At 44.0% G+C, this 13,153-nt stretch overlaps 1 protein-coding gene across 1 annotated transcript in view; it reads left to right on the forward strand.

Annotated features, from left to right (window-relative positions):
- SKAP1 (src kinase associated phosphoprotein 1) overlaps positions 1-13,153 on the forward strand; it is a 263,510-nt gene that overhangs the window by 45,187 nt on the left and 205,170 nt on the right. Inside the window, exon 3 of the mRNA XM_036033815.1 lies at positions 9,251-9,276. Within this exon, the coding sequence (XP_035889708.1) occupies positions 9,251-9,276 (26 nt within the window). The remainder of the gene's footprint in view (positions 1-9,250; positions 9,277-13,153) is intronic.

The raw sequence follows: 13,153 nt of genomic DNA on the forward strand, positions 1-13,153 counted from the left end.
TGAGCTGAGCCTCGAAGGACCATCAAGAGTACCCTAGGAGAAGACAGGGCCCAAAGGGACAAGTGTGCTGGCAGACACAGCAGTGGCATGTGGAGTGTGAGCAGAGCTGAGGAGGACCTAAGGGCTGGGGTTCAAGTGGGAGGCTCATAAGACTGGGTTTGCGTCTTAGGTCATCGGATTAATGATGGTGCTGATGACATAACAGCTGACTCACACTGAAGGCCTCCCAGGTGCCAGACCTAGTGCCCAGTTCTCGTGTGCGTTATTATCTCAGTCACTCCCCCAAGAGCCGTGTGAGGCAGGTATGATCGATATTGCTATTTTAAAGATGAGGAAACTGGGCTGCAGCTGAGGTCTCACAGCTAGAAGAGGATCTGGGAGGCCAGCCCGCACCTGTCTGCAAAGACTCTGCTCTTCACAGTCACTGCTGTTCCTTCCCCGCCGTCACTGAGGAGAGTGGGTCCAAGAGGAGCGAAATGGCAGGCACTCCAATTTGGGAGTGTTGTAGTGATCTCGGTGAGGCCTTCTGAGGCCTGCTTGAATGAAGGCAGCTCCTGTAGAGATGGGAGGGGTAGATAAAAGATACTAAGGCAATAGAATCCACAGATCTTGGTGCTTGATTGAATATACATGGAATTAGAGAAAGAAGTAAAGGGATGAGTCCTAGGTTTCAGCTGGGTGTATGGAGATGTCAATCATTGAAACATATGGGTAGGAGAAGTTTACGATGTGTGGCACAAAGGACGGTCTTGAGAGAGAATTGTAGAGTAATGTCTCTCATTTTTGAATATTGTAATTGCTCGTTAAAAGTATTTAATATGGGCAGACACTATAGTCAAGTCTTTGGCCATTCATTTCTTCCCTGGCCAGCTCGAACTCCATGACATGACCCTCCAGTCTTCCTTACTCTCTCGTCCTTGTATCGCACAAGCCTAGAAAGACCCTAACCTTGGATCAATTCCCCGGTCCGCCGTTGGTGCTCTTACACCTGGGTAGCCCATCAGTGCTGGGGCAAAATGTGCAATTGGATTGCCAACCTCAATGGAACCCTTACTAGTGCCTGGAGGTCATAGGCCCCATATCGCAGGCTTTCCAGTTTTCCTCAAAGTTTCTTTTCTCCCCAGTCCACAACAGTATTTATCATGTCATCTTTCATTCTCGCATGACAGCATAGCCTTCTTCGCAAGGTAAAACAGAGGCTTTCGTATTGGAACCCACTCAGAACCCAGCCCTAACCCCTCCTTAAACATGTCTGTTTTGGACCTCTGCCACCTACTCTGATGGGCCTGGCCCCCCTCTGTGTCCTGGGCCTGGCCTCTCTGTGACCCTGCCTCACCCCACTGCCCCCCTGCCAGGCATCTTCTTCTCTCTGACCCCAGATCCTCCCTCAGCAACCCTTATCTGCAGGCAGTAAGACAGGTTCTGGCATTAGCCAGACCTGGGTCCTTCTGGCCCCGATTTTTACCTTGTGTGTGTGTGTGTGTGTGTGTGTGTGTCTTGGGCCAATCACATCACTCTGCACGATTTGAACATTCCTGCCAAACTGGCTCGCAGTTCAGGCTTTCTGTGCTTTCAGTCCCTCGCAGAGGATCTGGCAAAGAACGAAGATTTATTAATGTTGGGGAGAATGCAGCCTTCATAACCTGAGATATAGAGGGCACGTTGCCCTGTTACTATTGAGAAATCTACCCTGCCCAGATGAGCTCTAAGAACTAGTCCAGCTTCAATTTTGTCTGTCTGTAACATTTAAACATGAATAATGTGACCATGTTTATAACAAGGAAAATGTCAAAAGAATTTTCAAATGCATATCACGTTTTCAAACCTGCCCCCAATTCTGTACAACATCAACTGTGGTAGCTCCACAAGGTGGGCTTTTAAACTTCCACGGTGCAATCAGATAACCTCTCCATGCTTCATGTTTCTCATCTGTGAAGTGAGGGGCTGGATTAAATGACCTTCAGTGTCCTTCTAGCTGTAAAAGTCAGTGAGCATATGGCCCACATTCAGAGTCCTGTAGTTACCTGTTATTCAGTAATCAGACCATTAGGAGTCTCTATGGTCCAAGAGTAGCTATTTCTTGAAGCAAACAACATTAGGTTCCAAGCATCAACAGTGACAAAAGTAGCAGAGCAAGAGCCAAAGGGAGTGCAGCTTAAAACACGGTCATCAGCTGGAGTTCTCTGTGTGTGAGTGCTGCCTCGTTTTCTCCAACACACGTGGTTGGAACCAAAGGATACCTTTACATCCATGTTGATGCTCTGTTCCCAGCCTGCCTCCAAGTCTAGTGTCAACTCTCTTGTTCCTTCTCCTGCTCTTCAGCAGCTTCTGAAACTGCCTCCCAGCCTGTCTCCCTCCCAGCCGGGCTGCGCATTTCTGCAGGACTTTATCGTAGTAGACGTCATTCCCTGCCCTTAAAAACAAGCAAACAGAGCAACCAACCCTTCAGTTGCTCCCTTTTATCTACAGAAAGGAACAAATAATAATCTACGCCCTGACCTGACATTTAGGGTCTTTTGTTTTGCCACAATAGACCTGGCTAGCATTTTAAAAAAAATACTTCATCGAGTTACATTTGGTTGCCCATGACATGCAGTGGATATGGGGGTTGTGCAGACACACAACCACAGTCGGCAGTCCTGATGCTCGAACCCGGGGAGGGAATATTGGAGTGCAGGTTCCCCGCATTCCGTGAAAGAGCGTGATTACTGACTAATCAGGAAGAGCTCCCAGAATTCTTTTTTTTTTAAGATTTTACTTATTTATTTCTAGAGAGAGAAGGGAGGGAGAAAGAGAGAGAGACAGAAACATCAATGTGCGGTTGCTGGGCGCCGTGGCCTGCAACCCAGGCATGTACCCTGACTGGGAATCGAACCTGCGACGCTTTGGTTCGCAGCCCACACTCAATCCACTAAGCTATGCCAGCCAGGGCTAGATTTCTTAATGTTAGTATCCAGAGTGGGTATTTGATTGACCATAGCAGGGATTTTATGTAGTGAAAGTGTTATAGAAGATTCTACTGGGAAATAGGATTTTATTTATTTTTGCATTTTATTTCTTTTTTTAGTGTCTGTGAATAGACTTCTAAATTTTTTTTAAGTCATGGGTAATACGGTGGACATCAGACAATATTGCTTGTTTATTATTTAACAAAAGTTTAATTGTGACTTCTGTTTTGAAAGTAGGAGAACCCTGGAGTGGGCTTCTAACATGTGTGGCTATAGACTCATGACCATAGAAATCTTACATTTCAAAAAGGAACACAGTGCTTTTTATGGCAGGTTCTTCTGCTACTTGAGTTAAATGCTTGTTGTTTATTATTACCGTGGTATTTGTTATTTATTATCTTAGAAGGCATCTCTCCACGTGTAAATACGTCATGATTTAGACTAGATCGTAAGCTCCTTGTAGGCAGGCATTAGACCTTGTACTTTCATGGACTGCAGGAGCTGGGACTAGAGGCCTCACGGACTTCCCCCTTCCTGCCCAGCAGCTGCTAAGGCCAGCACCCCTAGCTCCGGGTCCCAGGCCTCTGGTGCCTCCAGCAGATGGTGCTCTTTTCCCATTTCTGTTCTTGGGTGTCATTGGCCATATTAGCCTTTGCCACTTGCCCATTCCTTCTGGAACGCTGGCAGAAAGAGAATCTGAAATCAAGTGAGTCTTCTCAAGCGAGAAAAGAGATTGTAGGAAATATCTGTGGTGTGCAGATTATTAGCATTGTTCAGAAAGCCCGTTTCCTTGGCCATGAATCAGTCTCTACCATGGTTCATTGCTTAAGGTCAGTTGCAAGGGTTTTCCTAGTCTCATCAACTCGCCATTGAAATGCCGCTCAACCAGGCGTCCGTTGAGTTCTAAGATTCCTTTTTTAATGCCAGAATAATACTCCAGTGTTAGTCTTTGCAGTCTGTTTGGAAACAGCCATGACCAGAGAACAGACATGGTCAGGAAGGAAATAGAAGGTGTCTTTGGACGTTGAGTATCGCAGACAGCCTCTCCATTTAGAAGGGACCTCTGTTTTGGTACAAAAACCAAACCTTACATGTAGACATCCTTAAGTCAGCAAGAAGAGATTTGATTTTGTTTACCAGGTAGCAGGGAATACGTGATGAGCTTTACATTTCCATAAGTCACAGGGAAAATAACCCTTGTGATAAGTTAGTTGCAAAAAATGTCACTGAGGTGTTCTAGATTTATGACGTTACAGATGGTGACGTTTCTGGATAGCTAGTTTTGTGATGCCGTTACAACCTGATTGACTCCTCTGACCCGGAGTTATTGACTGATATTTTTTTTTTTTGGAAATCTAATGAAGTTTCTGGACTCTTTTTCAAGGGAAAAGAAAACACATATTACTTTTCACTTATAATTTTAGGGAGTTCATTTATCTCCCAAAGCTCAGCTATGGACTGACTGCAAGCTAAAACGTCTGATCTATCTTCTCTGTGATAATAGGCTGGCTGGCTAAACAATTATACTTCCTCTTAATCCCAAGTTTGTTTTCTACATTACAGCCAATTGAAAAACAGTTCATGTGGCACTTAAGAGCTTGCACTCGGGAAGCAAGCAAACCTGGGTGCAAATCTTGGTTCTGCCCCTTAACAGCTACAGGATTTGGGCCAAGGTGCTTGTCTCTCCTGAGTCTCAGTGTTCTCATCTATAAAATGAGGATAAGTACAGTACTGGCCTCACAGGGCTGTGATGAAAATTAGATAAAATAAATACATGTAAAACACATACATAGCACAATGCCTATATTGAGTACTGAGTATGTTCATTGTTTTATTGTAGTTAGGAAATGGAATTATTTTTCTCCCTAGACAGTTTCAATGACATGAGGATAGTTACAGTTGTTTGTCTCGCCTCCTCAATGTGTCATTCCAGCGCCTGCTCTGGCACTCGTGGCTAGGGTTGGAAACTTGTCCGCCCCACTTACCAGCTGTGGGCAAGCATCTCATCTCTTGATGCCTCGGTTCTCTCGTTTACAAAATGGGTGTAATAATAGGGCTAGAGTTGGCGGAGAAGTGAGTTCATAAAAGAGAAGTGCTTAGAACAGTTTCCAACAATATGTTCAAAATATCTTAATACTATTATTATTTCTGTTACTACTATTACTATAGCTGCTGCTCATCAAGATTCCCTCCATACAGTGGGTTCAATTTATTTGTTGTGCCTTTCCTTAAACTGAAGTTCAAGGGGATGGGTGAAAGGGATTGAAAAGTACAAACTTCCATTGCAAAATAAATAAGTCCTGGGAATGTAATGTACAGCATAGGGAATATATTCAATAGTAGTGTAATAACTTTGTAAGGCGACAGATGCTTACTTATTGCGGTAATCACTTCACAAGATACACATATAAATGTCAAGTCACTATGTTGTACATCTGAACCTAATATATTGTGTGTCAACTCTACTTTAATATTAAAAATAAATTAATTAAATAAAGTCCAGTGAAAACCTCTTTAATGTGAAAACACGGACTGCGCCCTTTGCCTTTGCCTTACGTGTAACGTAACCCTAAATCTTTGAGATTGTTCTGTAGAGTAGACTTGATGTTGTGAACCTTTATTCTTCCATTTTCACTTCTGGAAGCTTAAGAAAAGATGTATTTATTTGGATTGACTGTGAAAACAATAATCATCAATATGGTCTCAGCGTCTCCTCTCTGCTCACTCTGTGCGCGTCTTTTCCCAGTCTGCCACCTCATTTGCATGGACCCGATGGTGTCGAGTACGGATATTGCCAAGGAGTGATAGCTTCCCTTTCATACTGAAGCGGAAGCTTCAAAGGGAAGATTAAAGAAGTGTTTGTTATCTATCTGCGCAGGCCTGATGGGAAATTCTCAGAGGCTTTTAGGATAAGCACGACTCTCTGTGTGTTTGTATGTGTTTTTTTTCTTTCATATACTTCTATTGTGGTCTTTGTGTTCGGTTCAAAATTTCTAGTTTCAGACTTGTTGGTGTCTCCGGCTAAGGGGTGATTGTTTTTCAAGCGAAGGGTACACATTAGAAGATGCTGGCAGGGCTCGACTGCATGCCTCCTAGAGAGTGTGGAATTCTTCAGCACGGACTCGTCTTCCCAGGGAACGTGACACAGGCCGCCCACAGGAAACATTTCACGAGACGAGGTGAAGACCTCGGGTGTGTCCTGCAGAGAACAGCCCACGGCGCCCTCCCACGAAGGACGAGGTTGCTCACCTTTTGGCCTTGGCTTTTAGCAGTATCTTCTGTGAGCTGTGGGATAAATGTGTGTGTGTGTGAGAGAGAGAGAGAATAGACTTTCTTTAGCATCTGCTAATGAATACTTAGAGTAAGAGGAGCGGGAAAAGGGTAGCAGGACAGTTTTACACCTTCTGAAAAAGAAGGAGCTAACATTCCTCTCTGCATCATCCCATGACCACTTTACAGGTGATTTTTATTTGTGGAAATATTTCACTGCAGTGCCATCAAGAATAAAGCAGATTCCTGGCTGGCGTAGCTCAGTGGATTGAGCACAGACTTCAAACCAAAGCATCGCAGGTTCGATTCCCAGTCAGGGCACATGCCTGGGTTACGGGCCACAGCCCCCAGCAACCGCAAATTGATGTTTCTCTCTCTCTCTTTCTCCCTCCCTTCCCTCTCTAAAAATAAATAAATAAAATCTTTAAAAAAAAAGAATAAAGCAGATTCTGCTATTTAACATCAAGATAGACTAGCTACTTTACTTGAGACTGTTAAATCTAACATTTCTCCATAATCATCCTCCTTAAGACACAGCTACCATGGGCAGAAGTTCACTCTTAGTGTGTGTGAACTTATCTTCTCAAGTAGCAAGAGGAGCCAGAAGACCAGGGGCCCATTGTGGTAGGCAGAGAAGGGAACTGAAATCTGTGTGTGATCTGAGTGGGGCTTATGGGGAGAGAGGCCAAAGAAGAGTCTGAAATCATTAATAACATATTCTACCTCCTTAACAATGTGCCAAGAGCTGGCCATTTAACCGCTGCTGCCTGGCTAGATGTTTTCCTGGGTAACGCGTGACAACAACACTGGTTATCAAAGCTCCTGCCGTTGCCACCGTTCACACTTCGGGAAGAGGAGTGCACGCACACTCCTGCATATGCTCACACCCTAGTTTCTATTCATATTGACTTAGAGGTCGGGTAATGATTGGAATGGTGGGGGGGGCTAGGGCAGCGCCTCAGAAGAAGATGGAAATCAGTAAGAGAAGCTGTCAGATGCCTCAGCCCTTTGATGATTAGCTCGATTAGCTGCATTTTACAGAGAGGGTGTTTATGGAGAACTCCTCTCAGTGGCCAGGGACAGAGTGCAGCCCCACTGTCTGCTGAGTGCAGATCGACCCGTCATGCCCTCGTGCTAACACATATGACTTATTCACAAGTCACGGCCAGCTCCTGTTTGCACGTCCCTACCTCCACGCGGGTGCCTTCCCGGCTGTTGCAACTTTACATTTGTCCACCCTTCCCTCCTCGTATTCCCTCTCCCCTTTTCCACTGCGGACCTCAGAGCTGTCCTGGACTCTCCCTGCCGTCTAACCCCAGCCTCCTACATGGCACTTCACCTGATCATCAGCCCAGAACTCTTCTAGGAAAGGAAGAAGGAAAGCCAGTCGCGAGGTTGCTTCTCCACCTTCTCTTCCTCTGATAATTTACCATAGATTTATCTCTGGATTATGGCAGCATCCTCCCCACCAATCTTCCTCTCCGTTCTCTTAACTTTTGACCTTACTAAGAAATAACTCTTAGAGACTCACTGGACCGATGTTCCTCCCTGAAGTGAGCACACATTATTTCAGTCACACATGTCCCGCGAGACACGCCATTACCATCTACGTATTGCCCTTTGGTTCATCTTTTTTGGGTTATGGATTTGTTTAAGAATTTGATAAAAACTGTGACTCTATGCCCTGGCTGGCATAGTTTAGTGGATTGAGCGCGGGCTGTGAACCAAAGTGTCACAGGTTTGATTCCCAGTCAGGGCACATCCCTGGGTTGCACGCCACGGCCCCCAGCAACCACACATTGATGTTTCTCTCTTTCTCCCTCCCTTCCCTCTCTAAAAGTAAATAAATAAAATCTTTAAAAAATGTCAGAAAAAAACCTGTGACTCTCTAGGGGGAGGTGGGGAGGGGATGGTCACGGGCACGTTCACTCCTGAGAGGTTGAGGTGAGGATGGAAAACTGCTCATTCTGCTGAGTGCCATGGAGGTCCCCGTGCCCACGGCAGGAATTCGCGAGTGGTAGCTGTAAGCAAAATTGGAGCACGTTGAGGCGTCAGCGGGAGGTGAGGAGATAAAGAGAGAAACTGCGGACAACACTTCTGCACATTTCACTGTGGTGTGAGGGGAGAGAGGACAGCAGACAGAGGTGTACGCAGGGGTGAGGGAGGGTTTGCTTTATTTTTGTATCAGCATAAACGCTGGTGAAAAGGGCCGAGTTGAGAGGAAGAGGCTGAATATACACAAGAGAAAATCAGTGCAGAAATAATGTGAGGCTCCTGTGACGACAGGAGGAAGTGGGGCCCAAAGCACGTGACAGGCTGTTGCGGGCAGCCACCACGTCAAACACTGTTTCTGCGGGGGAAACGCAGTTCAGGTTCCGGACAAGTAACTTACACACGACCCTTCCCACCACTGCCATTTCATTAGTTGTAAGACTTGAACGGTTATTGGTTTTGCCAGTCACTTCCCAAAATAAAAAAGGAGATGGCAGACTTCGAGGGACACTAAAATGTTCGACAACCTTGAGTCAGTTGTTTGCGCTTCATCTATAAAATTAAGACTTTGGGCCTAGAAGTACTGGGGGATGTGCAGGGGGCAATGTGCTGGGGTTATTGTGACAGCCAGAGGGGCCACTGGCATTTGATGCCCAGGACCAGTGACGCCGATTGCCCTGCAATACACAACGCAGGTTGTCACAGCGAAGAGCTGTCCTATCCCAACACCTGCAGAGGAGCGAGCACCTGATGAGCCACTCCGGACCGTGGCTAGCAAACCTCCTAGGGCACTTCCAGCAGCGTGGTCAGAATCATCCCAGGGGCCAAGGCCAGATGAATGCTGCTTTCGAGCCTTTGAGCATCTTCGAATCTCAGGGAACAACCCTTAGGTTTTTCTCAAAGTGGGTGGTGGCTGTATCTAGTTAGTATCTCGCAAGCTTTCCGGACCAGGTGCTGTAGCTACTGCATGCCAGGTGCATGCCAACCCAGATCGAAAAATACAGGTGTGACTTACCTCTGTTCTCTTCCTTGCATTTCAGATACTACTGGGATTTTCAGCCCCAAGGTGAGTACTCTGACCTTTCATGGTTTACACTAAGAATGTGGGGATGATAATGTTTACTTCTGTCCCTTCTAAATAAGCTTCTCCGCAGAGCGGCATTAGCCATTTCGGAGGGAAGTTAGTGGAGTGTTTAATTAACCTTCATCCTGCTGGGCCCCCCTGCCCTGCTTTTTAGCAACAAGAGGCTCTCCGATGCTTCATCTTTCTGAGTGGATCGGCGCTAGATTGTTTTGTAGAACTAAAACGATAATATGCTTTCGTTCCTTGAGCCGTGTTAGACGCCAACAGGACCTACCAGCACTCGAATAAAATGGTGGCCAAGTCCGTAATAAAAACCCTGGGAGGGCTCCAACCCGACTAACCCTTCATTCGCGCCAGAAATAAATTCCGGTGTGTTACCTCCTCGACCACAGTGCTCTTCCGCGCAGCCCGCCTGTCTGGCAGAAGAGAAATGTCAGAGATGGAGCCGTGTTGAAATTCCCACTAGGACAGTGTTATCACATTTTAATATGAGCCTCGCCGCAGCCTCGGTGCCTCTAATTACTTTCAACCCATTGTCTCCCTGCTTTTGCTTGATGAACCCAGCATCTGGCGTGATTCTAAAAAGTACAACAGACAGCTGTGTGCAAGGTTTAAAAAAAAAAAAAAGGATGGGATTGGAACACATTTTTAAAAGGTTCAAATTAGAATATTTCTTTTTCTGAATTCAAACCATTTGAGGGGCTGTCTTTCAACTGTGTGCATCCCTTCCTTTCAGGGCTCTGGTTCAGAATGTCAGGAACATCATTCTGAATGTTAATTATCTTGTTAGAAATGAACATTTTTTATTTTCTCAGATAATCACAGAGAACAATAAATCAAATTTGTAACTATGAATTACTTTGCTTTTACAACTTTTTAAGCCAATTCTTAACTTTTTTCATTCTTTTTACTCTTAATAGTGTCACTGTACCCCATTTCAGTGAACAGTTATGCCTTAAAGCAATTATAAATGATGATACTGTGTTTATGAAAATTTTCATTTTCCTAGCTCATGCTTTGCTTTTGTGTATTTCAAATTCTTTAAAAGTCAACTTTAACAAATAAAAATATATTTTTAAAGTTTCTCGAAAAGTCACACTATTTATGGTATTTTAAATAATATAATGTGTTTTTACCATCTGTATCACTGTCCTAAAGCATTCGTGGCTAAAAACATAGACTGAAATAGAGAATTATATGTAATAATGCAGCAGTTTGCTTTGTAGGATGTGAAATATGCTGTTCAGGGAATGGCCCTACAGTTCAGGGCTTAACAGATGTTAACCAAAGTCCACAGGGGCCGAAACACGAGTGTGAACTGGCAGAAATGAATGGAACCGTGAGGGTAGAATTAATTACCTAAAGGAGAAATAAAGAACCAGTGTCAGCGATGTGGTATAATAATATGTGGAGAAGAGAAAATAATTTTGGAGCGCAACACAGGAGACTCCGTGGGGCTAGAAAGACAAAGGGCTCGTATTACCAGATTCTTGTAGCAGCCACACTGCCGCCATCATCTCCCAGCGCTGGGCGGCCTCTGCACGGCCTTCCTGGTGGAGAAAGGGCGGGGGTAGCGCAGTCAGGGAGACCACGGAAAAGAGTTTGTTTAGAGCAGAAGACTCTTTGCTTCTTGACCATGGTCGAATGTGTGCAGCAAAGTCTTTGCTCATGTGGAAAGAAAATGGAAACGTAAGGAAAGATCAAGTAGAAAAACCCATAGCCGTGTGTCTTTCCCCAGCTTTGCTGTTCCTCTTAAGACATTTTTTTGGAGGGGGTGGGTGCGGAATCTCTTACCTTGCCCTTTTGATCAGGTCCTGGTTCACTGGGTGCCTCAGAAACCGGTAGAGTGGGTGGAAGTAGTAACAGGTCTATATAAGGTTCTATAGCCCAGTTTTGGATGGTGAAAAGAACAGGAATCTATAAGAAAGAGATTAGCTGGCAGAAGAATTTTAAAAGCCCTGGAAAACTAGGTGGTACTGCGAAGGGAATGAGGAAGCCCAGAATGATGGTCCCAAACTTTGCTAGCATTTTTATCAATGGCAGGATCCCCTGCGTAGGAATATGATGGAATGCATTTTATTACCTCTGCACACTAAATATATGCATTTGTGTCCATTGAGATGTTTGGACTAAACCAGAATCTGGTGCTTGGGAGGAAAATGGTCCTTAATTATAAAAGATCCCGTATCTATAAAGCCTTCTAGTAGCAAATGCGTAAACATCTGTTTACGGTGATGATTCAGTACAATAGGCGGAAGGAATAACCTTTAAAGAAAGACGCTTGCCCAGATGGAGGGAAGGATTGAAAGCAAAGTTTTTCTTATCAACCCCAGGTTTTCCATTCAGTCCAAGGATCAACGTGCTGGAGGAGTAACCACTTAATAGTATTAGGGAGAGTCTTCTCCCTGTTCTTGAAAAGAAGCATGCACGGTAGAAAGAGCCTAAATGTTGAGGCTTGGCAGACCCAGGTTCAAAGCCCAACTACACTATTGAGCTAAAGGTCATTTGACCTTAGCAAGTTGCTTAATCTCTCTCATCCTCAGCTTTCTTATCTATGAAACAGGGATGTGCCAGACACTATGATAAGTCCTTTGCATGCATTATCTTATTTAACCCTCAGAGCATCCCCATGAAATAGGTGCTGTTAATATACCCATGGACAGATTTGTGTACTGAGGTACAGAGAGGTTAAGAGACTTGCTCAAGGTCGTGCCTCTCAAGGATTCTAACTTGGTCAGTCTGATTCTGTAGGATACATTTAAAAAATATATATCTATATAAACATTTATTGAGATATAATTCACATACCATCAAACTCACCCTTTTAAAGTATATGTCTGTGGTTTTTAGTACCGTCACTGAGCTGTGTAACTATAACCACTATTAATTTCAGAACATTTTCATTACCCTAATAAGAAGCCCTGTACTCGTTAGTAGTCCCAGAGTCCATACTCTTCACGACTAAATCTTACTGTCTCACTGCAGGGCTGTTATACGAACTCGTAGTAATAGGGGTAAGCCCTAGCACAAAACCTAACATTGTAAATAGTAAATAGTAGTTTAAATCCATGATAGTGTTAATGGTAATTTTTTCCCCCTCAACATTTCCACCTGAATTTTCTTATTGGTCCACTGTCAACTTCCCGAATTGTGTTTATTAAAAAAGAATGAAGCACAGGAAAAACAAAACACAATAAAAATATCTATTACTCACTGTAGAGGGGCATACATGAAAGACCTCTTTTAGTGAGCTCAGCTGTGACTGCAGAACGTGGGAAAGCCTCATTTTCCTTTTTAGTAAGACACAGGTTCATTTGATACTTCCAGTTGTGCTTCCTTTAAGGACTTTTTGTCTACTTAATTTGCATTTAAAGTTGTGAAGAAAACTCACTGGATTCTTCGCGGTGGAACTTGTACCATTTCAGCGATCAGACGTCTCGAAGATGACTGGTCAGACACCCAAGCAACAGTAGTAGCTCTGCCCTTTGGATACGACGGCATTGTCACTCTGTGGCATCGAGAGAACTGATATTCTTCATTTAGTTTAGTTCCCCCTTTGGTAAAATAAGTTAATTGTCGACAGTTATTGTTTAATCAAAAATTTAAATTTTTATAACTTTACATTTAAATTTCATGGCAATGAAAACATTTTCATAATATTAGAAAAATTGCCATCATGGACCCAGAGTCTTAAACAAATGACACAATAGTTAAATAAAAAATTTTAAAAGACTATGAAAATGTTGAAGTATATCTAACAAAATCCTTTTTTTTTTTGGTCCAGTGACCACTCATACCACATTTGTGATCGTGGTAAATATGGGCCAGTGAAATTTCTTGCCAACATGAAGTTTCTGCA

The sequence above is a fragment of the Phyllostomus discolor genome, chromosome 8 (genome assembly GCF_004126475.2).
Source record: "Phyllostomus discolor isolate MPI-MPIP mPhyDis1 chromosome 8, mPhyDis1.pri.v3, whole genome shotgun sequence".
NCBI lineage: Eukaryota > Metazoa > Chordata > Mammalia > Chiroptera > Phyllostomidae > Phyllostomus > Phyllostomus discolor.